Here is a 25,178-nt window from a genome sequence, read left to right on the forward strand (position 1 = left end):
ATAGATGAGAGAAATCATATGATAATTGTCTTTCTCTGCTTGACTTATTTCACTTAGCATTATCTCCGAAGGAGGATTTTTCTAAGCCCAGCTGCTCCTACTGGTGGTCAGGACACAGCCAGACATTTACAATGGAGCACTGGTGTGGGCTCTTAGCTGAGGGGGAGCAAGAAAGCACCTCTTTCTTCACTTGGTGACAGTCGGCCTCACCCGTCGTGTTTATAGGTTTATACCGATCTTTCTACGCTCTCCCTAACTCATCCCATCCCATTCTGGAGTCCTGTGCATGCAGGGGTGCGTGTGGGCAGGTGTGTGCCTGTGCGTGCGTGTTCGTGCGTGTATGTGCCTTCTGCTTCCGTCTGTTACAGGCGAGGGAAGACTGAGCCCTGAGCCACGGGGAGGCATGGGAAGGTCCAGCAGGAGGATCCCTGTCTCAGATGCTCAGGGCTCGTATGACCTTGGGTTCTCTCTAGAATTGCTGCATGGTCAGGGAAGATTTTTACAGAGTTTAAAATATGCTGATGGATCTCTGGGGTAAATTTTCTTTACTGTTAGGACTAACCCATATTTAAATCGGAACTGAGTTGCAAAGAAACTCCTACGTGTTTTATTGGCCTTTGGGGTTTTGTCAGAAGCAACCTCACTGCACGAAAAACGGTCTGGAGTGGCTGCTACTCGGCTACACCCACCCACACCTGACCCCAGCGTGGCCTCGGGTCCCAGGAACCGGTGCAGTCGGTTGGGGGTTAGAGTCCCGGAGAGACCTCTGTCTTCAGCTGCCCACGTGAGGCAGTACGTGGCTTGAGCTGGCCTGATTCTCTGTTGCACTCTGATGGGAGTGGGAGGGAGTCTACGAAAAGTCAGGCGCTCCAGACCTTCCACGGAGCCCTGCGGAGTTCAAGGCCATACTTGAAATGAAGTGGACCCAGGGCTCACCACGCAGCAAGAAGTGCAGCCTGGGGTCCCCGCTTTCTTCTGCCCCCAGGAGGGCCCCCCCGCCTCTGCTGAGCATTCTGTGGTGTGAGCCCCAGGGAGTTCCGGGGTGCCCTCTTTCACCTCTGCAGATTTCCCCAGAGTCTCTTTCTCTCGAGGTGAGCAATCAGTGGGGAAAGTCCTCGAGACCCTCTCCCCGGTTCTGATAGAACCAGGTGCCGCGCCCCTCTGTACCAACCCATCCGTCTCAGCGCTCATCTGCTATTTTTCAAAGTTTTTGGCAGGAAGTGTTTACTTTTCCACCTTTCCTCATTTCGTGGCTGGTTTTTATTTAATTTTTTAAATAATTCTGGCTGACTTCGTGAGGAGCTGGGGCAGAGAGATTCTGTGAGTCCGCCTTGTTCAGTACCTTTACATTCGGACTGATTTTATATGTTGAATTTGACCCAGAGTCTGAGCTGGACACGGTGGGGGACAGCTGTGTGCATGCAGTGTCATTTGTTCATCGAAGACACCGCCACACACGTGGAGAGGTGCTGCTGGGGGCGCGGGGCAGCGGAGGGGAACGTGGGTGCTGGAGCAAGCAGGCAGAGGGGATGGAAAGGAGGAGGCCAGCAGGGAACGTCTGGGGCAGAGGACGGAGCTCGGCTGGGGCCCCTAGATGGTCAGGGCACCTGCAGGCCCCACCTGGACTAAGAGAAAGCAGGAGGAACAGGGGGCTGCTGTCCTATATGTTGCGGGCAGGCAGCACTGGCCTCAGAGAGGCAGGGGCAGGCCAGCTGCCCGGGAGACCTCCTCAGCACCCACCCTCCTCTGATCCTGGCCGGGAGCGGGGCCGGAGGGAAGCAGGGTGTAGTAATCGGCAGCTCTGGGAGCTTTTCATTAAAAAAAATCTTTATTAAAATATAATTCATGTGCCACACTATTCACCCATTTAAGGAGTGCAGTTTATGGCTTTTAGTAAATTCGTACATATGAGCAACCATCGCCACAGTCCCAGAGGGGCCCACAACGTGGTGGGTATCTGTGCCACAGTTCACGACCCGGTTTCCTTCTAGGAACCTGCTTCTAAGCCCTGAGGAAGTGTCTATAGTTACTGAACAAACCGCAGAGGTCAAAGATCTGTCAAGTTATTTCCTGGATCAGAACTTGCCTTATTTTTCTTTTCCCTCCTTGCATTAGTCTTTGGGGCCTGAACTTTGAGTTTTGGAGCAAGTCACGGGGCTTGAGAGAGCAGGCAGCCCGTGCTGGCGCTGGTTTGGCGAGCTATCCCCGCCCGGCCCCATCCTGCCCTGCAGCCTACAGAGAAAGGCACGGACGGCAGTGAAGCCACAGCTGGCCACGGAGGGGACACCACATCACAGCCCACCGCGAAAAGCTGCTGGGGAAACGAGCCTGGGCGTGTCTCGGTGAGCACTTGCTGTACCCCGGGCTCCTCGTACGGATTGTGGGAGGCCGTCCATGGAGACGAGATCCTCCAACCACTGTTCCCTATTTTTCTTCGTTCACATGGGGTTGGTTTGCTCTGCCTTTCCAGCGTTTTTAGAGGACACACCTCATCAAGAGGCATTTGACTCCAGCCGTCCAGCTTGTTATTCCAAATGAAAAGAACCAAATCACAGGAATTCAGGGGTCTGAGAGAAGTGTTCCCCTCTGTGCCCAAGGACATCACCACCACGCTGAGTGGGATGGAGGAAAAGTAGAGACGGAGTAACGCTGGCCCACAGAGGCATCAAAAAGTCAACTGTGGTTTGTTCATACCATTGAACAAACCAGTTAAAAAAGGAAGCACCAGTTAAAAAAAGGAAGGAGTGTATGTAAGCTGTTTGTATCCATCTGCTAAAGCTCGGGAACACGGAACATGAGGAGTGTAGCCATGCCCAGCCCGGTACTGTTTACAGAAAGTTAGAGTCAACAGGAAAGATGCTATTTATGTTCAGTCCCTCTTCCCACAAAGAATCCTGTAAAAGTGTATGTGTGTTTGTAGACACATCCACACATAGGACGTGGCCTGGCAGCCACCTCTGGGCACCGGGAGAGGCCAGGCTGCAGCCAGCAGGACTGAGCCGACTCTAACGATACCCCCAGGACGCTTCTGTTGGGTCTGTGTGATGGGGGCACAGATATGTTGTCTGCTTGTGGGACTTTCTAAACAGGCTTGAACTGGGGGCGTCTGGGTGGCTCGGTCGGTTAAGCCTCTGGATTTCAGCTCAGGTCACCATCTCAGGATCCAGAGATCGAGCCCTGAGTCAGGCTCCGCTCTCTAAACACCGGCAGAGGTTCCTGTCCCTGAGCCCCAGCACTCAGGGGGTGAGGAGACCCCCACTAACCATGGTGAGGGTGGTAGGAGAAGGAAGCTGTGGCCTCTGGTTCTAAAAGAAGAGATCTTGGGGTGCCTGGGTGGCTCTGCGGGGAAGCTTCTGCCTTCGGCTCAGGTCATGATCCTGGTGCGCTGGGACTGAGTCCTGCGTTGGGCTCCTTGCTCAGCAGGGAGCCTGCTTCTCCCTCTCCTCCCTGCTCTCTCTCTCAAATAAAATAAACAAAATTTAAAAAAAAGAAAGAAAGGAAAGAAAAGATCTGTCCCTAATTATGCAGTACCAACCGGAGACTCCTTTTGGGGCAGAGACTCTGCATTCGAGAGGTTTTGGGAGAGGGGAAGCATGTCCTTGCCCTCGAAATGCTCCTGAGGTGGCCTTAGTCCTGGCAGTGTGTGCTTACGGGGGAGGGGGGGGCCGGGGCCTTGGGCGGCTTCTGCTGGGAGAGACCCCCGCCGGAGGGGAGGAGGAGAGGAGCGGGCAGCCTTCTGCACCTTTGCTCAGCCAGAAATGGAAAGATCTAGCCAACCTGATGGGAAATAAGGCCATTTCTGTTAATTGAGTGATTTTAGGCTTCCCTGGAGGAGCTGTTGAAAGATTTTGGAATACAAAGGGCAGGACCAACCTCACTCAGAACTGGCTGAGAGAACTTTTCTTTCTTTCTTTCTTTCTTTTTTTTTTTTGAGTGTTAATCTTTTATTTTGACACCAATTTTCATTTGGCTTTAGTAGGCTTTTTTTTTTTGCCATGCTGAAATGTATCTTTATATAATTTAATTTTTCAATCAATTAAAAAAACAAATATTATTTTGTTAAAAGGATTTTCTCCACAGCTATAAAGGTGTTACCCTTCCTACCCTCCCCCCAAAATGTATGTGTGTCTGTGGTTTTTTTTAATGTTTTTTTATTATATTATGTTAGTCACCATACAGTACATCCCCGGATTCCGATGTAAAGTTTGATGCTTCATTAGTTGCGTATAACACCCAGTGCACCATGCAATACGTGCCCTCCTTACTAGCCATCACCAGTCTATCCCATTCCCCCACACCCCTCCCCTCTGAAGCCCTCAGTTTGTTTCTCAGAGTCCATAGTCTCTCATGCTTCATTCCCCCTTCTGATTACCCCCCCTTTCTTTATCCCTTTCTTCCCCTACCGATCTTCCTAGTTTTTATGTTCCATAGATGAGAGAAAACTTTTCTGCCTGTTGGATGTGGCAGCCATGGTTACGTTAGTTAGAGTTCTATTATATGGATTCATATCCCTTGTTACATTTGTCTTAGGATGAACGGAGATGAGCTAGCGTGCTGCACTCCTGAGCTAACCAGGGGGGCTGAGTCTGCACGCCAGGGTCCCACGGGGAGACCGCGAGGGGGTAATCCTGGTTCCCAGATCGCCTGTCACGCTGTTTGTATAACCAAATCCTGAGTCTGGTTGAGCTGGGAAGTTTTTAAGGAGACCCACAGATTCGCGTGGGGGCTCCTGCTTGAGAGTCTGGGCGGAGGAAGCAAGGTCCCCAGGGGAACCAGGGGGAGGGCGAGGTGGCCCACCGCCCCTCTTCCGCAGGCCTCATGGAGACGTCCAAGCTGACCGAGTGCCTGGCCACGGCCATCGGCAGCCTGCAGGAGGAGCTGAGCCAGGAGAAGGGGCAGAAGGAAGCTCTGCTGCGGGGCTGCCAGCAGCTGCAGGAGCAACTGCGCCAGGCCGAGGGCCGTGCACAGAGCCTGGGCCAGATGGAGGCCGACCACGACCGCATGAAGCGCGAGGTCAGCGCCCACTTCCACGAGGTGCTGAAGCTCAAGGACAGAGCTCGGTCTGTCCCTCCGCTACAGCAACGTGCTGCGGGAGAAGGAGCTGGCCGCCACGCGCTGCCGCAGCCTGCAGGAGGAGGTATGCGGGCTGCACGGCCCCTCACCCTGCCGCTCCCCACCCCTGCGGGGGCCCCAGCGGGGCTGGCCTGAGCGGCCAGGAGCTGCCCCGCCCTGGAATCCCCTGGGGACTGGCTGGCCCGGGAGGTGCGCTCGGTGGGGAGGCCGGCCCCTCCGTCCCGCGGACAATCCTGGAATCCACCCTGCCCCCGAATGTCATGTCGGTAACCTGGGGCCCGTGGGCCTCTGCCCTGCCCTCCTGTGTCTCTCTCAGCTGGGCCTGGGTCTGTGCAGGAGACCAGAGTGCCATCGGTGAGGCCCTCAGACCCCCACAGCTTCACTCATTTTTCCGCTGGGGGCCATTACCTTCTGATTGTTTTGTAGGAGCTCCTTAAACATTGAGGACATTCATTCCTTGTCATCTTGGCATTTGTCGGTCGCCTCTGACTGTGGCTTGGTGTGTTTGGTTTTAGTTTTTACATCCTAACCATGTTTAGAAATCACTTCAAATTTATTAAATAATACAAATAAAAATGCTGTCGACCCTTGAACTGCACGAATCCACTTAGACCGAGATTTTTTTCCGTAAATGCAGCACTGTAAATGTAATTTCTCTTCCTTGTGATTTTCTTAATGACCTTCTCTTTGCTCCAGCTTGCTTTATTGTATATTACTGTAGCGTATAATACGTGTAACACATGGAATGTGCTAATTGGCTGTTCATGGGATCAGTGAGGCTTCCAGCCAACAGAGGGCCGTTAGTAGTTAAGTTCCTGGGCGAGGGGGTTCAAAAGTTATATGTGGATTTTCTTTCCTTTCCTTTTCTTCTTTTTTGAGAGGCAGAGAGAGAATGGGGAAGGGCAGAGGGAGAGAGAGAATCTCAAGCAGGCTCCATACGGGGTGTGAAGCCTGATATGGGGCTCGATCTCACGAGCCTGAGATCATGACCTGAGCCAAAAGCACGAGTCGGAAGCTTAACCGACTGAGCCCCCTAGGCACCCCACAGCATGGATATTTTTTAAGAATACAGGGCCCCCCCTTTTCTGTAATAGACCACTCTGCGTTTTGGGTTTGTCTGACATCTTCTTATGAGGAGATGGGGGGTTATGTATTTTTGGCAGGACCCTGCACAGACAGGGATGCGGGGCCTGGCTCCAGTGACCCCACCGTGGCGCCAAGCCCAGCGCCCCTCACGGGTGATGTTCTCATCGTCCACCTGGTCCAGGTTCTGCCTGCTTCCTTGGCCTTCATCACTGTTCCTCTTTCCTCCGGCTTCTGAGAAGCTGTCTGGGGGCGGGAAGCTCTGAAACCAGCAAACACCCTGAGACTCGCGGACATTTCCCCCCTAGACAGCCTCACTGGGGGTTCTTGCCTGAACTCAACCACACTCTGGTGGCTGCTAGAGGGGGAGCCCCATCTCCAGTGACCCCTCGGGTCCCCCTGTTGGCCCTCAACATCCTGACCATGAGGAGGGGCCCCTAATCCCCCAGCTCATGCATCTGTTGTTGGTACAGGCACGTGGATTCCCATTTCCAACGGTCTGTAACATATTACTGTCCTGAAGGAGTTTGCTCAAAATGTCCCAGATTTGGCCAGTGGGAGCCCGTTGAATCTCCTCTGTGTCCTCTGGCGTGGCCCCTCATTTTCTGAGCACGGACCCCCTTCCTGGCATCGCAAGAGTTCCCAGGATCATCTCGTCCCCACCTAGCCCCAGCTCTGGGCTCATTTCCCTGAAGGGCCCTGGAATCTTGCAGAGACCAAGATTGGGCTCTAGGGGTGCTCACTGCTCCTGGGATGTCTTCGCTCCTTGGCCCTTTCAGCCAACAGAACTAGGAAACGTGCACGTAAGTATGCACGTACAGATAAGCATACGCACTTAGCATGCGAGAATGCATGTCCATAGACATACTTGTGTCTTGGAAACTGTGAGGTCACACCCACACCTCTAATTCCCGTCAATCCCCAGGGCGTGTCCTCGCCTCCCCCTTTCCATGCTCTGGTGCCCCTTCTTCCGTGGTGAGAATCCTCCCACCCAAGCTAGCACTTGCTCAATCCTAGAGGGCATGGAAAATACTTTCAGAATAGCTGTGCCCACACCAGCCCAGTAAACAAGGTGCTGAGAAGAGCTGAGGATCTGCTGTGGCCGCCCGGCTTTCCCTCCCTCTCCCTCCCTCTCCCTCCCATCGTTGTGGCTACAGTGTTTGAAATATAATTAGGTCATTTGCTTAGGTTTATTTTCAATTTTAGCCCCCCCCATTCAGGTCTTAATGATTTAATTTTAGTTTTGGAATATATGATGTATAAAACGTCTAACCCAGGTGGCCCATAGTGGGAGCTGTATAATTGCTTATGGAAAATTTGCTAAGTAGATGTTGGGAGGGAAAAAGTCCAAGTGGAAAGGTTCTTCCTTCTCCTCTTGACCCCAGAGTGAGTGCTGACTCCACCCTGACATCCAGACTTCCTGGGTTTGCCTCTCGGGAAAATCCCCTCCCCCCAGGGGCATCACACCCGCCTGGGGTGCAGAGAGACCAGGCCCTCGGTTCCAGGTCTGAGCTGCTCTTGGGGCGCTGTCCTGCAGGGTGGAGGCCAGCAGGACCTGGCCAGGTAGCTTCCAGAGGAATGCAGCCCTGGACACACAGCACACTGGGCAGGGGTGCACATATTTGCACGAGGATGCAAATGCGTCTGCATAGACTAGGCATCTCTGCTCCATCTCACTTGATTTCCTTTCTTCTCACTGATTTTCATGAGTCCCGATTCCCTTTATGCAATGTATTTAGCAGATTATGGGAAGGGAGGGAAGCCAGGGAACGTGCTGGAGGACACCCGCTCACTGGCCACTCACCACCCACCAGCTGGTGGGACTCCAAGTTTCCAGAGAGGGTCCGAGAGCTGATTGCCTGGGCTCCTTCCTCTGTTCCCTGGGCCCCACCCCAGTGATTTAATGGCTCTCCTCATCTAAAAAATAAAGCTAGAAATGCCTTTCTCCTCCACAGGAACCGGACCTAGTCACTAGGTAAAACTCGTCAATGGATTTTGAAATCTTGGGGGAGGGGCCCCTTGAAGGATGAAGTGCACGCTCCTGGAGGAGAAAGGCTGGGGGACGCATGGGGCCCTGGGCTGGCGGAGAACCAGCATTTACGCTGCCCTCCCTCCCGGCCTCCTTGCGGCAGCTCCACCTGACCAAGCAGGAGCTGCAACGCGAGAAGATGTCCTCCTCCCATGAGCGGGAACTGCGAGAACGGTCCCTGCCGATGGCCTGCGGCCTGGAGCCCCGGGACAAGGAGCTGAGCCGCCTGAAGGAGGACAATGAGAAACTCCAGTCGCTGATGTTCAGACTGGTGGGTCCTGCTCCCTTCCCTGGCAGCTACCCGGGGTCCCCGCAGGCCGGGGGGTCCTCACAGGTGGTCCGTGGAGGGGTGGCTGAGGACTGGGAGGCCATCCAGGGACACCCTGCGTTTCCCTTCCTGCTCCTGGCCGGCCCCGACGTGGGCAGGATGAAGGGCTCCCGGACCTGCCGGGCCCTGCCCCCCTCAGCTCGGCGGGGCTGCTGTGCTGGTTTACAGGGAATCAGGCTGATGATACATGGGATTCGAGGCTGTGGGGGGGGGGACCCTTCTGCCCACAGAATAGTCTGCTCTCCCGCCCACGCGCGCTCTGGAAGGCCACGGAGGAACTGGGCGACGCCAACTTCTGGAATTATGCAAACTTCTGCCTCTCCTTCTCGATTCCTTTCAATCAATAAAATGTCTATTTATAGAGCTGTTCCTTCCAATGAACAGACATTCCCCGGGCGCAGGGCAGGCCGCCGCAGCCGGTCATGCGGCCTGGATGGCACCGCCGTTCCTAAGCCCCTTCCTGAGAAGTGGGCGAGAGAGGGAATGGCCTGTCCGTTGGTGTGTCCTCCGTCGGAGACTGTGCTGGTGGATTTGTGGACAGAGCGGCCTGACCCTGCCCACAACGGCAGATGGCCACCCCAAGAGACTTTCAGTGTCCTTTACTGTCCGTCCTCGACCCTAGAGAAATAGAAGAATGGAAACGCACGTTTCCCATTTTGATTGTTGACCCTGCCTTTTCTCCTGCCTAGCATGCAGGGATAAGGCTGAACGCACCCACACGCCCAGCCCCAGAATTCCCTGCTGCCTATTCTCGGGGCAGATCGACGGGGCGCTTCCCAGGGGCAGGTCTTTCAGGAGGTCAGGGTCCCTGGGCTGACCTCTCTTTGGCCCAGGCAGAGAATGACATCCTGGAGCAGAACCTGGACGAGGCCTGGAGAGCAAGCAGGAGCTGGTGGACCACATCCACTCTCTGAGGGAGCGGGCCATGGCCGCCGAGAGGCAGCGCAAGCAGGTGACCCTGGTGGGCCGCGTCAGCGGGGGGCTGCACGGCGGGGAAGATGGGCTCTTGCAAACGCTCATCCCTCATGGAAGCTTTATGGAGCGCGGACTCACGGCCCACGGCTAGTGGTCCCATCTGGTCTGTGGGTGGTCAGAAACAAAACTCAGGGTGCTTTCCAGAGGGGGGGTGGAGTTTATTTAGTTGCTACGACAGGCAAGGGAGGATCGGGAGGAAGGGGACAGTGGGAGAGAATGAGGCAGCGTGGAGGGAGATGGTTTACATCTTTCGGGGCATGGAATGAACAAAACGTAGTTTTACCTGCAACATCCACATGAGTTCTGATAACCGAATGCAGATAGCATCAGCGTAGCATGTCCGTAGACGCACCGTGAAACTGAGCACTTAAGAAGAGAGCAGGAAGTCACCTCCAGAACCAGGTCCCTCTGTCCCCGAGGCACCCCCGCCCGCCCTGTCCTCCCTCCGACCCCCAGCACCACTGGCTTCATGGGCTATGTTTGCCCCCAGCCAGTACTGGGAAGAGAAGGAGCAGACCCTGCTTCAGTTCCAGAGGACGAAGGTGGACTGCGACATCTACAAGGACAAGGTGGACGCCCTGCAGAGCCAGCTGCACCAGCTACAGAAGGAGCGGGACCAGGTACCTGGGCGGAAGGGCCCGGGCCACGGGCTGAGCTCTCGCTGGTCCCAGGCTCCTCGAGAAGCCTTCGGGGTTTGACCCGGGGCAGCCGGTGTCACAGGGCTCCCTGCGTCCCCGTGGCAGCTGGTTCCAGATTCCTGTCTCTGTCCCCGCTGTCACCCGCCAACACGCTCCCTCTGTGCCGTCCTCCCTCCTTCCCTGTCTACCTCCCAGGCCTACTCCGCCAGGACGCTGTCCAGATGGAGATTTCTCAGAACCTGACGGAGAAGGACGCCCTCCGCAGACCAGGTCTGTGAACTGCGCCAACAGCTCTGCAGGCCGCAGGCCGAGTCTGAGCAGGGGGTGAGTGCTGCCCTCCCACCCCACGGGGAGGCCAGGGTGGTGCACGTGGGGCGGGGACCAGGCCACGCGCCGCCCCTGCTGGGACAGGGCGTTTAGCTGTATTTGCCACACACTGACTCTCGTGGGTGAACCTTGTTGCCAAATCATTGAAGACGCACACTGGGCATGTTGAGTCTGTATCTCCTTTGATGTTAACCGTAGGCAAGTCATGGAAGAGGTACTTGGCGGAAGGTTCTGGAACCTGTAAAGTATGGTGTTCGATGAAGAAAGGAAGCATAGGAAACTGGGCCAGGCAGCCACCGGCTTTTGTAGATGATGCGTTCCTGAGATGTTTGCAAGTCCGATGTCTGAGAGCTGACTTCCACGCACGAAGGGAACTTTGTTCCCAAAGAGCTAAAATGATTACAAACCTCCTATTAGGGTCTGTCAGCAGCTCCAGCTCCAGGGGCCCGGTGGGTGGGTGAGACCCTCAAGAGGTGCCTGGGGCCTTGGGGAGGCCTAGGCAGTCCTTCTTCTTCCTGGCTGGGGCCCCCGGCCCTTCTTCCTTCACCCTCCTCACATCTACCACGTTCCAAATATATATATATATACACATATATATATGTTTAAAAAAGGTGGACAGCAAGATGCCAAGCGTCCTGTCTTTGTGGAGGTTGGGAGAATGTTACTTCCTTCTCTCCTCCGTTCTGTTTGCCCCCAGTGCTCCATATGGAGCTGCTTGTGATACACGGAGTATGTGTTACTTGTGTAACGTGTAAGGAACAGCATATAGTCTCTAAAACAGATCAAGTGGCATTCACCAGGCTGCTTGCCCTCCTCGGTGGCTGGCTCCTGCAGTGCTGGGGGTCCCCTGCTCCGAGGCGGGGACATGATGAGGGAGACTGCCCGGAGGGTGCAGGGGAGGTGGAGGGGGAGCGGGAGGGGGGAGGAGGTGACTTGCTGGAAACCCCCAAGAGCATCCAAGAGGAAACTTGCCCGAACTGAGCAGCCCGGGGCCATCTTCAGCAGCCTAAGCAGGAAGCCGGCGCCAGGGAGCCTGGTCCGAAGGGGAAGCAATGGCTCGTCCGCATGTTTGCCATCTGCCCGCGGGATGACAGTGACCACAGCTGCCCCAGCTCCACGGAGGTACGGCGGGTGCCTCCTCCTCTCCTGGGGTCAAGCCAGGTGCACCCTCACCTGGCGGGAGGGACGGGGGCCTGGCACACAGCAGGTGCTGAAGACGTCCTCATGATGTGGACACGGGCTTGTGTTCAGATCTGCACTGTGCACCTGCCACACTCTGCACGTGACCCTCTCCAGCTGGAGACTGGGCCTCTCTGGGCCGCGGTGGCTTTGTATGTGAAATGGGACCATACAAGCAGCTAGTAGGGTGCCTGGCACACAGTAGGTGCTCCGCTAGTGGGACCTTGCTCTGTGATATGTCCTTCTCACCTCCTCTGCCCTGACAGTTAGGGCCCACGGTTTATTATTGTTTTTCTCCTCACGCAGTGGAGCCGCGGGGAGGTGTCGAGTGGGGTCCCTGTGTGAGCCCTGTGCCGACCTCTGCCCTGTCCTCCTCCAGTCTCAGCTCTGCTCTGACCTGAATGCCACATCCAACCGTGAGCTGGTGGACAGCTTCCGCTCCAGCAGCCCCCTGCCTCCCAGTCCGCAGTCCCTGTACAAGCGGGCCACGGAGGACTTCCGGGAAGACGCCTGGTCTTGCAGGTAACGGACTGGCAACGGGCTTCAGATGGTGTGGGCCCCAGCAGCTCGCTGGGACACGGGCCGAGGGCGGGGCGGGTGCCAGGGGCTCTGGGTCTGAGTAGGGAGCGAGCAATGCAGCCTGAGCCATCTTCTCCCCATGCTTCCCAGTGGCTTCCCAGAAAACCTGCCGGTGGACCGGGTACCCTCCCCGGGGGTGAAGGCAGGTGATGCAGACCTGGATTATGAGATTGTGGACAGGGCAGGTGAGTGCACCCCACCTGGGCCTCTGCAGCCCCCCCCCCGGCGGGGCCTATGAGCAGGAGGAGAGGTGAGAACAGGGGTCTTCAGGGAGGCAGGTGAGACAGCCCGGTACCTCTCCAGGGATTGGGCCCAGGCATTGAGCTTCACTGCTGCCCCAGCCCGGGCCTCTGGGAAGTCCCGAGTACCTGGTCATTCAAGTCCATGCCATTTACTGGGCGTCCTTTCTGTCTCTCACCCTGAAGCCAAGGCAGTTGTGTCCATCCTCCCGTCCATGTCAGCATTAACGCTCAGACGGCCCCAGACACACGAGTTCTCTCTACCCCTCCCAGCTCTGGTCTGGGGACACTTAGCTTTCCCAGTGACCTCAGAAGGCAGCAGGCTTTAGTCACCCCCTTCCCACCTCCCTCCCCTGGAAGAGGCATCTGCTGGGAACCTCTCTCCTCCCGGGTGTGGCACCTGAGACCTTCCCACATCTCCTGTGGCTAATTCCTCATATTTGTGACTTGACTGGTCTCCTCTCCTCCTCAACCATGGGCCCCACACGGACAGCCTCCTCACCGTTTCCGCCCTGCACACCTGCCCCCGGCCGGGGGCCTCGTGCGCCGCAGGTGCTTAGCACCCATCTGGAATTCTCGCCGGTGGCCACCAGGGGGCGCACAAACTTCGTGCTGTTCAGAACAGCCGCCCCTTTAGGGCAGGCGGGGTCCATGGCTCCCAATGGGACACTTGACCAGAAACCTGGCCCTGAGCGAGATGATTGGCATGTTTATCACAGGGGTCAACGGAGAGGGTCCCCCAAGGGCACATCCGTTCTGGATGTGATGCTTTTTGTCTCCTTCTGCCACGATTCTGTATAACATCCTAGTTTCATGCACTTTTAGTGGAATTGACCTCAGATACATCAGGAGTACACTACTTTCATTTGACTCTGAATGTAATCACGAATGGAGTTTTGCCTGCGAGCTCGGCAAAAATAGCAGACAACCGTTGATCCAGGCAGAAATGTGGCCCAGGGTTGTGCCAGATTTGATTTTTTTTTTTTAAAGTTTTTATTTTAATCACCCAGTGCTCGTTGCAAGTGTACTCCTTAATCTCCGTCACCCAGTTCACCCATCCACCCCCACCTGAATTTGATTTTTAACGAAGCCAGACATCCACACTCTAGCTGCCCTATGCTGTAAACTGTTACCAACTCATTCAGCTATCACATAAGGACACCCTGTAGGTCAAGCCCCACTCCTGCTTTGGGGACGATGACATCAAGATTTGAAGCAGTGAGGAAGGGAAGAGGCAGAGGATGGCCAGCCTCAGCGGAAGGAGACAGAGCAGCAGGGGGTGCTGCCCAAGCCTGGGGTGGGGGGACCAGGTTGCCCCGGGAAGGGAAGCTCTGTCGGGAGGGGTGAGCCCGGGGGCTGGCCTGGCCAGCCTGGCCTGTGTCTGAGCCCCCCACTTCCGTTGCCTGAGTGTGAGAGCAGCCTGCAGCCATGCACCGGCGGCCTCACCATCTCGTCCAGGTGAGCTGGGGGAGGCGCTGGGCCAGCTGGTGGCAGGGCAGAGTGAGGACTGTGTCCTGTCACTGTTGGGAGGTGACAACCTGAGGACGAGGTTGTGGCTGGGTGTGTGTGTGTGTAAGCATTCCAGAATGCTGGGCCACTGGGGTCAGGGCCTGGCCTGACCTCCTGCTCTGGTGGCTCGTGGGCTCTGTCACGTCCTATCCTGCAGCGGCGTCCCGGTGCAGAGGAGGCCGGCCTGTAAGAGCCTGAGCCAGGTCGCCGTGCTGGCCTTCCAGGGCACGCGTTGCTGGAGCAGATAAGCGTCATCGGTGGCAACCGTACGGGCATCTTCATTCACCGGGTCACCCCGGGCTCGGCGGCGGACGAGATGGCCTTGCGCCCAGGGACCCAGATCATGATGGTGAGCGTGGCCCCTGCCCCACGAGCCCCCCCGGGTCTTCTCTGGGCGGGGTCAGCAGCCGCAGTTCCGACCTGACAAGGACGTGTTGCCAGGGTAGCCCAGGCTCCCTCTCGGGCTGAGGTTACGCTCACTCGGCAGCTCCGTCCCCATGGAGAAGCCTGCCCCGTCCTGATCCCCGACCTCTCGACGCGGCGGGCGAGCCCACGAGCTCATGTGGACCGCCGGCGTCTGAGAAGGCTCTGGCTGTGGCCGTGTTGCCCCCGGGTCTTTAGATGGGGCCACAGACCTGCCGTTTCACTGCGCTGAGCCCCTCGTGTGCAGGTGGGGACACACAGCCTTCACACACATGCATCGTCGTCCGGGGCAATTTCAAAAACTCTCTTATTGCAAGATATTCGTTAAACTGCAAAGCCCATAAATACACTGCTTGGCTAATTATCATCAAGTGAATATGTGGGCAGGGAGGTGACTTTGATGTGGCCTAAAAGCCAAGAACAGTCACCCTGCTCCTGAGGCTGCTTCCCCCAGGAGCCTGGGGTGAGGTGAGGGTGGCGCGCGGAGGCAAGGCTGAGAAGGGGCCGGGGGAGCCACCTGTGCTCCGTGGCCCTGGGCCTCTGGCCTCTCCCTCACCGCTAACAGGCTACATTGCGGTGAATAGAACCTTCATGATGTTTGGGGAGATGGTCCTGATACCCTAATATATGTTATTATTACTCATTTACTTTTAAGTTTGTGATTCCAGTTAGTTAAAATACTGCATCATGTGAGTCTCAAGTGTACGATATAGTAACTCAGCACCTCCCCATCACCCGCTGCTCTTCCCAACTCCTGGATCCCCATCGCCTGATTCATCCAGACCCACCACCTCCCATCTGCAACCATCAGTGTGTTCTCTAGACTGAAGAGTTGGTTCGTCTCTCTCTCTCTTTTTTCCCCTTTGCTCGTTTGTTTTGTTTCTTAAATTCCACATATCAGTGAGATCATATAATTGTCTTTCTCTGATTGACTTATTTCGTTGAGCATAATCCCCTCTAGTTCCATCCACATTGTTGCACTTGGCTGGATTTCATTTTTTTGATGGCTGAGTAATAGTCCATTGTGTATTTGAACCACATCGTCTTTATCCATTGACCCGTCGATGGACATCTGGGCTCTTTCCATAGTTTGGCTACTGTGGACATTGCTGCTATAAACATTGAGGGGCTGGTGCCCCTTTGGATCACTACATTTGTATCTTTGTGGTCTATACCTAGTAGTGCAATTGCTGGGTGGTAGGGTAGCTCTATTTTCAGCTTTTTGAGGAAACTCCATACTGTTTTCCAGAGTGGCTGTAACCAGCTTCCGCTCCCACCAACAGTGTAGGAGGGCTCCCTTTTCTCCACATCCCTGCCAACATCTGTTTTTAACTGACTTGTTAATTTTAGCCATTCTGACCGGTGCGAGGTGGTATCTCATTTGGGTTTTGATTTGTGTTTCCCTGAGGATGAGTGATGTTGAACATCTTTTTATGTGTCTGTTGGCCATCTGGATGTCTTCTTTGGAGAAATATCTACTCATGTCTTCTGCCCATTTTTTTTTTCTCCTGCTCATTTTTTAAAAAAGATTTTATTTATTTATATGACAGAGATAGAGAGCCAGCGAGAGAGGGAACACAAACAGGGGGAGTGGGAGAGGAAGAAGCAGGCCCATAGCGGAGGAGCCTGATGTGGGGCTCGATCCCATAACGCCGGGATCACGCCCTGAGCCGAAGGCAGACGCTTAACTGCCGTGCCACCCAGGCGCCCCTCTCCTGCTCATTTTTAACTGGATTATTTGTTTTTTGGGTGTTGAGTTTTAAAAGTTCTTTTTATATTTTGGACACTAACCCTTTATTGGACATGTCCTTTGCAAATATCTTCTCCCGTTCCACAGGCTGCCTTTTAGTTTTGTTGACTGTTTCTTTTGCTGTGCAGCAGCTTTTTGTTTGATGCAGTCCCTTGTCTCTGGCTATGTGTCTAGTAAGTTGCTGGGGCCGAGGTCAAAGAGGTTACTGCCTGTGTTCTCCTCTAGGATTTTTATGGTCTCAGGTCTCACATTTAGGTCTTTCATCCACTTTGAATTTGTTTTTCTGTATGGTGTAAGAAACTGGTCCAGTTTCATTCTTTTACACATAGCAAAAAGCTCTCCAGTTTTCCCAACACCATTTATTGAAGAGACTGTCTTTCCGGCTTTGTCGAACATTAGCTGACTATAGAGTTGACCAGAGAATCGATTTCTGGGCTCTCTATTCTGTTGCATTGCTCTATGTGTCTGTTTTTGGTGCCAGGACCATACTGTCTTGATGATTAGAGCGTTGTTATATAACTTGAAGTTGGGAATTGTGGTGCCTCCAGCTTCGCTTTGCTTTTTCAAGATTGCTTTGGCCATTCCAGGTCTTTTGTGGTTTCATAAAATTTAGGATTGTTTGTTCTAGCTCTGGGAAAAATGCTGGTGCTATTTTGATAGGGATTGCATTAACTGTGTAGATTGCTCTGGGTAGTAGAGACATTTTAACAATGTTTGTTCTTCCAACCCACATGCTTGGAATGTTTTCCATATTTTTGTGTCATCTTCAATATCTTTCTTCAGTGTTTTATGGTTTTCAGAGGACAGATCTTTTTACCTCTTTGGTTACATTGTAAATGGGATTTTCCCCCTGATTTCTTGTTCTGCTGCTTTGTTATCTATCGAGATGCAACGGATTTCTGTATGTCGATTTTGGATCCTGCGTCATTACCGAATTCGTAGAGTGGTTCCAGCAGTTTTTTGGTGGAGTCTTTTGGGTTTTCTGTATAGAGTATCATGTCATCTGCAAACAATGAAAGTTTTATTTCTTCCTTAACAATCTGGATGCCTTTTATTTCTTTTTGTTGTCTGATTACAGTAGCTAGAATATTTTTTTTCATGATAAAAATACATACTCTCCTAAACTTCAAACAACCCGGGCTTGAGTGAATGCATGGGTGGATGGTGAGAGCCCTGTGCCTGCGGGCTCTCACCACCAGGGCCGCGGGGGTGGGGGGAGCAGGGGTGCTGCTCAACGTCCTGCAGGGCCCAGGGCCAGCCCCACAACACAGAACAACGGCCTCACGAGTCAATAGTCCAAGAACGCTCTAGAGTGGAATCTATCTTGAAGAGTGGAAGCTCAGCCCTTGGCGGTCATCTTGGCGCGCCGCGTGTTGGGGAGGGGTTGGTGGTTGACTCTCGGGATGGGAACGACAGTAGCTGGAGGAGCTGCGTCAAGATGTCCTGACAGGGCCGGTGGCAAGTGCGTGTGGCTGGGAAGGGGGAGGGGGCCCTACTGTAGAGTACAGAATCCAGGGCCAAAGAGGCCGACACTGGTGATTTGCCCTCAGGTGGACTGCGAGGCCACAGAGCCCTTGTTCAAGGCCACCTTGGAGGACACGACCCTAGAGCAAGCCGTCGGACTCCTCCAGAGGGCCAATGGCTTCTGCTGCCTGTCTGTGAAGGTCAACATGGAGGGTACCCCCCCCCCCCCCCCCCCGCCCACCCCATGAGGCCACCACCTGAGACTGGAGCCCCTGACTGTGCAATGCCAGCCCTCCCACGCACCTGGAACCAGATTGTGCCTGAGCGTGCAGAGGGCCGCAGGGCAGCTGGGGATCTCCTTCCTGCCCACTGACTCCAGCACCAGAATGGCTCCCAAGACTCTGGGGAAGTTTCCTTCCTTCTTTCCTGCTTTCACATTCCAGAACCTTCCCTGAGCGGGATCATGGCCCCGGACTTATCTTTAATCAGGTTATAAGAAGTTGGTCCAGGACCTGGAGGCCCAAGTGGCAACCTCAGGGGATTCCTTCTACATCCGGGTCAACCTGGCCATGGAGGCACGGGCGGACGGGGAGCTGCAGGTGCGATGCAGTGACGTCCTGCATGTCAGCGACACCATGTTCCTGGGCCGCGGCTGCTGGCATGCCCACTGTGTGGGCCCCTACAGCACAAAGGGCGCAGAGCACGGCACCATCCCCAACTACGCACGGTGAGCGGCGGTAGTGCACCAACACCTCCCCAGGTTGGGCTGGGGCACCTGGCCTGGCTTCCCGTGCACGACCCCTCCTACCCAAGAGGAGAGGGTGGGCACAAGGAGACACCCCAGAGTGAATCCCCAGTGTGCCACCCCAGTGTCACCGCATAGATGGGGTTTCTTTATGGGAAGGGATGGCCGTTGGTCCTGGAGCATTCTAGAGCATTCAGGACCAGCGTGACGTTTGGGGCTGGCTCTCTCGGTCACGCGGGGCCGTCCTGGGCATTTGCAGGACGTTGTGCAGCACCCACCCACTGGACACCAGGAACCCCTCTGCCCCTGAGTCAATTAAAAATGTCTCCAGACATTGCCCAGTGTCTCCTGGGGGTTGGCCAACTGTCATCCTGGTGTGTGCAGGACTGTTTTGGTGAAAGCGGGAAAGTCCTGTGTCCTGGGGAACCCCTCAGTCCTGGGCCAATGGGGACAGTGGGCCGCCCTCCCTGGGAGCAGCGTCACCCCTGCTGAGAACGGTGTTCTAGATCCCCCATAGCGCACAAAGCAGGGTGTCTTGCCCAGAACCCCGAAGCCGCATCACTCTCGGTGACGTCAGGTTGTCGGGGTTCTAGAGTGTGGCCAAGACCAGGCTCACACGGAGTCACCTGGGTTCCAACTCAAAGCAGTTCCGTTGGCAGCTACAGGGGCGGGCTGACGCTTTGCAGTTTTCCAAAAGCCCTAGGACCGTAGCGCCCCCGCCCAGGGTGGACACGGCTGCCTGGGGCCACAGGGGTGCTGGGTGGGGCCTGCTCTTCTCCGAGCCCTCCTTGCCCCTGCATCAGGGCTGGCCGCCTCCGTGCAGGGCTCAGCAGCTGCTCATCGCCCTCATCCAGGACATGGCTCAGCAGAGCAGCGCTGCCCGCAAGGTGAGGTGGTGAGACCCACCAACCAGGATTGCGGTCGCAGGGCCCTGCTGCGGTGGGTCCCGTCTCTCTGTCCTGGCCTTCCTCCTCCCGGCTCACATCCCCTGGGGGTGGGTCCCACCTGGACGGTCCTGGCCCCATCTGGGGTGGGCTGGAAGAGGGGCAGGTGCTGGCCTGGGGGCCCAGGGGCAGGGCCCATAGCCTGCTGACCCCCTGGGTGTGACCTGGCGTGTCTCTCCCCGGGGGTCCCTCCAGGCCTTCACCTGGGCCTGCACACCACGCCCAGCCCGCAAGCTTCTGATTCCGCAGATACATTACATAGGCTGTCTCTGTCACGCTCCCAGGTCATCCTGTCCGCCTGTCCATCTGCGCTCCATCCTAGTCCCTCTGAGTTCCCGACAGAACATTCAGCTGTCCCTGAGCACGATGCTGGGGCAGCTTCCCTGGGTTGGGGCAGTGCTTCCCTCCTGATTTACGCAGCCTGCCCTCACTTGGGACACCATGCTCAGGGGTGCCCTGCTCGGGGGCTCTGCCTGAGAGGCCCGTCCTGCCTCCTTTCAGCTCCCACTCTCTGGCGTGGGGCCCGGGCCTCCTGGCTGTTCAGTGGGCAGAGCCTGGTGGTCCAGGGACCGGCTTGGATTTGGCAGTTGGCTAGGGTGCTGACAGCTTGCACACATGCTCGTCCCTCTTCCCTCCTCCGGCAGTCTTCCGGGGGACCCCAGAAGCTGGTCCGCATCGTCAGCGTGGACAGAACCAAGGCCAGCCCTCTGCGCTCATCCTTCGATGGGGCCCTGTGGGAGCCCAGCAAGCTGGAAGGTGAGGCGGGTGGTGCAGGCCAATGTGTGACGGGTGTGGGTGTGAGGCCATGACAGGTCAGCGTGGCACGCACCCCGATCAGGTCAAACCCTGCAATGAAGACAGTGGAAGTGGATTGAGAGTAAAGTAAGTTATTTTGAGTTAATTTTCTTCTTTTTGGCAAGTGTTTTGGGTGCATGATCTGACTCTTGAAAACAGAAGTACAGCCTAGAAGAGCAGGGACCAGGAGGGAGGGAAGGCCCAGTGCTGTGGGTCCAGCAGTGAGGACCCCGGGGCCAGGGGTCTTGCAGAGCGCTGGGAAGGAAGAGAACTGCTTTTCTCCTTCCCCGCTGTGGGCCTGGAGAGACGCAGGTCAACGGGTGCAAAGAACCACCAGCCACAGGGTGTGGGACGCACGTGTCCCTGGTGGGAGCCGAGCCTGTGTTACTGCCCGAAACACACACAGTCTGTGTCCGTCCTGTGTCCTGCAGGGCCAGTGGACAGCCCGGCCCGGCGCCCGGCCCACTCACACCTCCCCTCCCCCACAAAGCCCTCCACCGCGTGCTTCTGGGCCGAGAGCTGCTTCACCCTGGTGCCCTACACCCTGGTGCACCCCCACAGGCCCAGCCAGCCCCGGCCTGTGATCTTCGTGCCCAGGGTGGTCGGGAAGATCCTGAGCGAGAAGCTGTGCCTCCTCCAAGGGTTTAAGAAATGCCCAGCAGGTACGCTGTCCCTTGGGGGCCCCACGTGCCTGTCGGGTGGCGGGGCAAGGCCTTGGCAGAATGCTTGCCTTCTCTCAGGAGAACCGGGTGGAGGTTACTGTGCGAGTGTCCTGGGGCTGCCGTGATGAAGGACCACAGCCTGGGCCACTTAGAACAGCAGAGATTTATTCCCCCGTGATGATCGAGTCCAGAAGGCTGAGACCCAGCTGTCTCTGTGCTGTACCCCCCAGAGGCGCTCAGGGGGAGTCACTCTTTCCTCTCTGGCTTCTGGTGGCACCGATGGTCCTGGGGGTCCTGGGCTTGTGGCTGCATCACCCCCGTCTCTGCCTCCTTGTCCTCTGGCCTCCTCTCGTGTCTGTGTCTTCCCACACGTGGTCTTAAGGAACCAGTCATGATTCGGGTCCCTCTTACTCCAGTATAAGCACATCTGCAAAGACCTCATTTCCAAATACGGTCATGTTCCAAGGTTCCAGAGGGTCGTGCATCTTGGGGGGATGCCGTTCAATCCAGGGGGTTATGGTTGGCAGATAGGTTTGTCCTCAACCGTGGCAGGACCCCCAAAGGGCTCCATGCACCCACTCACCTCAGAGCTGCTTGCTGGAGTCACAGACAGGACCGGCCATCTGGAATCCTGGCTCCCAGGGGACAGGGTCTGTGTCTACACAGCAGACAGGCGGTTCTGAGGTTGGCGAGCAGGAGAGCAGCTTTGTGGGAGTTTTCGTTCATCGGCTCCTCACTGTCAGTGGTTGCGGGAGGCCTTGGGTTACCACCGGTGGGGGAGTATGGCTCTGTCCAGACCCCCCTGGGGTCCACAGAGGGCACAGGGGTGAGCAAGTCTGCCTCTAGTGGGCATCTACCATGTGCCAGGTTCCCTGTGAGGAGCTGGGGAGAGGCAGCTTCCCGGAGAGGAGACAGGCTGCGGGGTGTTGGCTCCACGAGTGGCCCAGAGAGGGAGACAGACGCTTTGGAGAAAGCAGGGGCGGAGCGGGCAGGCGGGAGCTGGTGAGGCCGCAGAACGGGCAAGGGTGCTGGGGGCTGCGGTCCCGGGGCCAGGGCTGCTGCAGGTGCAGCGTGCTGCGGAGGGAAGGCCTCGGAGAGGAGCTGTCCGCGGGCTGGAGTCCCCGTGACAGCGGTGGGGCGGGGAGGTCTGACCCAGGAGAACGCATGCTCAGAACAGAGAGGCTATTCAGGAAGAAAGGTAAAAGTGGGGTATGTTTCGACAGGTGTATTCAGGCCAAGGGTTCCCAACCTTGGCCCTGACAGTCGGGTGCGGCTGGCTCCCCCTCTGTGTGGGGCGTCCCGGGCACCGCAGGGCGCCAAGTGGCAGCCCTGGCTTCCACCCAGCAGACACAGTCATGCCCCCTGCCCCCCGTGGTGACAGCCACACGTCTGCAGACGTTGCCGAGTGTCCCCTGGGGGCACAGCTGCTCCGGGCGGGAAGCATGGGCGTATGGGCTCTAAGGCGCTTCCAGGTGTGAGAAGCTGGGTGTGCACCTGCACTTTCGGACCTTGGGGGGTGATAGGGAGGGGCTTGTTTATCTGCGCCATTGCTCCCCTCCTTCCCTCCATCCACCCACATCCTGGCGCTCACTGAGCACCTGCTATGGCCGCTGGTCTAGGGTGAGCGAGCAGGGCACAGTCTCCTCAGGTTTAAGAAGAGGACATCCTGGGAGGCGCATCCCCCAGAGCTGGCGGGGGCCCATGGGGGGGCATGGTCAGCATGGAGCTCCCTCAGGACCTCACAGAGCTGGGTGTGTGACGTCCCCATCCACTGTCACCTGCAGAGTACTTGAGCCAGGAGGAATACGAGGCCTCAAGCCAGACAGGGGACATCGTCCAAGAGAGGGAGGCATCTGGTGGCCGCTAATGGGTGACCCGCCGAACTGTCGAGTCCCTCATGGAAAAGGTAAGGGGCAGGGTGGGGGCTGCTCTGGGGGCTTGGGGACTCCCTCTCCAGAGGACAGTGGTGGGATAGGGGAGGAAGGACTGACCTTGAGACCTGGAGGACGCTGGGGGCCAACCTGCAGGCCAGGGAACCCGGTGCTGGTGCTCAGCTCGTCTCTGGCTCAGTGTTCAGAGGGAGGAGTGCAGTTAGATCAAGCCCCGTCTTTTCCATCTGGGATCTGTGGGACTTCGGGCCAGCCTCCGAGCGTCCCTGAGCCCGGTTCTTCAACACGGGAAATGCTGAGCAGTATTTGTTAAACGAGTAAGATGGAGATAACACTCCCTGGTCTGAGGCTCACGCAAATACGTGGAAGGCAGCTCACCACGAACCATGCAGCTTTATGGGGACCCAAGAGGCCTGGGCCCAGCTGTGCACCAGAGGCAGACGCCCCCTTCCGAACCCCGCTCCCGCAGAGGCTGACAGAGCCTTCAGACCCCCCTCAAAGTCTCCTCAACCCCAACGGCTTGCAGGTCCTAGATTCCCCAGATGACAAACCAAAGGGACAGACTCTTGATGGCACAGCAAGCGCCCATGGACACTGCAGAGCGCCCCCCGCTTTTCTCCCCACCGCCCTCCCGGGGGTGGGCTCCCTTCACCACCTCTGAGGCGAGGACCTTGACCCGTCCCCCCTGTCCCCTCCAGAACACCCATGCCCTCCTGGACTGCATCTGTGTCCTGCACAGGCTGGAGATCTTCCCCATCATTGTCCACATCCCCATCAACAAGAGGGCAGCTAAGAAACTCAAGTAGGTGTGCCCCCGAGGGCTGGCCGTGGGGTCTGCACCTGGTGCCACATGTCTCGGGGGGGGGGTCTCCAGGAACTTGCCCTGCACCAGCCCCTGGAAGCGTGACAGGCAGTTCCCCCACAGCTTCTAGGACAAAGGACCTACTGCCCTCCTCCAGGGAACAGCCTTGGGGACGGTGAGGTGAGACCCGGAACTTGCCTTGACTAAACGCATGCGTTCACTGGGGTCCACACAGCTGACAGTCCACTCACGCTAGGTGAGGACAGGGGCTGAAAACTGTTACTTGGTTTACAGCTGGGGACAAACATAGACATCCCGTTGCCCCCTTACAATTTGTCAGCTGAACTTGTAAACCAGACCCCACCCCCAATCAGTGCAAGTCATCTGGGACCTGACTCACGTCTCCTCTATGAGGCACTTGGGCCCCTCGAAGTCAGGGTCTGTATGCTGTCCCCTGGAATTCCGAGCTGGCAGCCAGCTTTCTGGGGCTCTGCTCCAGGCAGCCAGCCTGCAGCTCTCCCTGAGCGTGTCCCGTGTCTGGCCTGTGCAGGAAGGCCCTGCAGCGGCTCGGGACGTCAGAGGAGCAGCTCCTGGAGGCGAGCAGGCAGGAGGCGGCCGAGCTGGACAAGGTGCCCTGTCTGTATGGCAGCCTGGGCCCCGACGGCTGGAGTGACCTGGAAGTGCTGCTCGGCTGTGTCCGCTTCGCCATCAGAGATGAGCAGAAGGAGGTCGTGTGGACCGAGCAGAGTCCCTGCTGACGGCCCCAGTCCCCTCCAGGAACTGTGGGGACCTCCGAGTCCCTGTGATTTCAGCTCAGAGCCTCGAGAGCACAGCCTTGGGGGTGCTCACCATACCAGCCCAGCTCCCCGGGCATCTGCTCCCCTCTCACCGGGGTCCAACCTTGAACCCCACTCTGCACAGGTCACGGATGGGCATTTGAACCATCTCCCCCTCCTCCAAGGCTTGTTTGCCATGGTCTGAACCAAGGCCCCAAGAACATGTCTGTGGTGGGACATCTCCTGCCCTCCCACAGTGGGAGGCCCCAGAAAACCACCCATCTGGCCCAGATCTTCCCTTTTGCATTTCAATGTGCCAAAGGGCTCATTCTGAGCCACTGAGGCAGCAGGCTGGTAGCCCTGCTGCCCCCCAAAGGCAGTGCCACCCACGCCCACCGCAGAGGTGCAGACCCTTTGTAAGGGAATCCTGGCTAACTTCCCCAGCCTCGGAGGGCCGGCACCTGCTTCACGGACTCAAGTTCGGAAAGACGTGTGTACAAACTGGGAAGTGTGGTTCCCCAGCAAGGGAAACGGTATCTTCAGTGGGTCTGTGCCTCGTGGCCACTGTCCCAAATTCAGGGACCTCCCACAGATACCCCTGCCCAGTGGCTGGGCTGCTCCGGAGCTCAACATCTGCCCCCTCTACCGGGCAGCCCACCCGGCTCCTTCTCCAGAGTAAAGCACCTTTATTCCACCTCCAGAGCTCAGAAGACATGGGCATGGTTGGGCCGAGCACCCCGGGGCCCCCCCACCGGGCTCTGCCCCCCGCTGTGGCACACTGCATGTCATTTTGGCAGCAGCGCCCGACCCCGGGGGCCTCAGGACGTTGACCTAGAATGCAGGCTGCCGTTATCATAAGCAGAAAATGACCTTCTGCATGTTTTACTGAAATAAAAAGCTTTTACAGGCGCCCTGGACTGGGGCTCTCCCTCCACACCCCCAGGATGGAGCTGGTGGGGGGGAGGGAGG

At 56.8% G+C, this 25,178-nt stretch overlaps 1 protein-coding gene and 1 long non-coding RNA gene across 2 annotated transcripts in view; both read left to right on the top strand.

Moving 5' to 3' along the window:
• LOC117795433 overlaps window positions 1-3,359 on the top strand; it is a 3,809-nt gene extending 450 nt beyond the window's left edge. Inside the window, exons 2-3 of the long non-coding RNA XR_004619452.1 lie at window positions 2,116-2,342; window positions 2,471-3,359. This is a non-coding gene — a long non-coding RNA (uncharacterized LOC117795433). The remainder of the gene's footprint in view (window positions 1-2,115; window positions 2,343-2,470) is intronic.
• Window positions 3,360-4,927: 1,568 nt separating this feature from the next.
• CARD14 (caspase recruitment domain family member 14) lies at window positions 4,928-24,191 on the top strand. Its single transcript, XM_034640188.1, is given in 21 exon segments — window positions 4,928-5,137; window positions 8,112-8,131; window positions 8,289-8,456; window positions 9,347-9,383; window positions 9,386-9,465; window positions 9,983-10,108; window positions 10,322-10,331; window positions 10,334-10,388; window positions 10,390-10,450; window positions 11,459-11,575; window positions 12,012-12,154; window positions 12,302-12,396; window positions 14,184-14,308; window positions 17,683-17,809; window positions 18,086-18,323; window positions 19,165-19,228; window positions 19,930-20,041; window positions 20,512-20,742; window positions 22,527-22,648; window positions 23,330-23,433; window positions 23,984-24,191. Coding segments are annotated over 19 exon segments (2,187 nt in total). The 5' UTR covers window positions 4,928-5,137; window positions 8,112-8,131; window positions 8,289-8,324.
• Window positions 24,192-25,178: the final 987 nt, after the last annotated feature.

Source organism: Ailuropoda melanoleuca, chromosome 13 (genome assembly GCF_002007445.2).
Source record: "Ailuropoda melanoleuca isolate Jingjing chromosome 13, ASM200744v2, whole genome shotgun sequence".
In the NCBI taxonomy this organism is placed as follows: domain Eukaryota; kingdom Metazoa; phylum Chordata; class Mammalia; order Carnivora; family Ursidae; genus Ailuropoda; species Ailuropoda melanoleuca.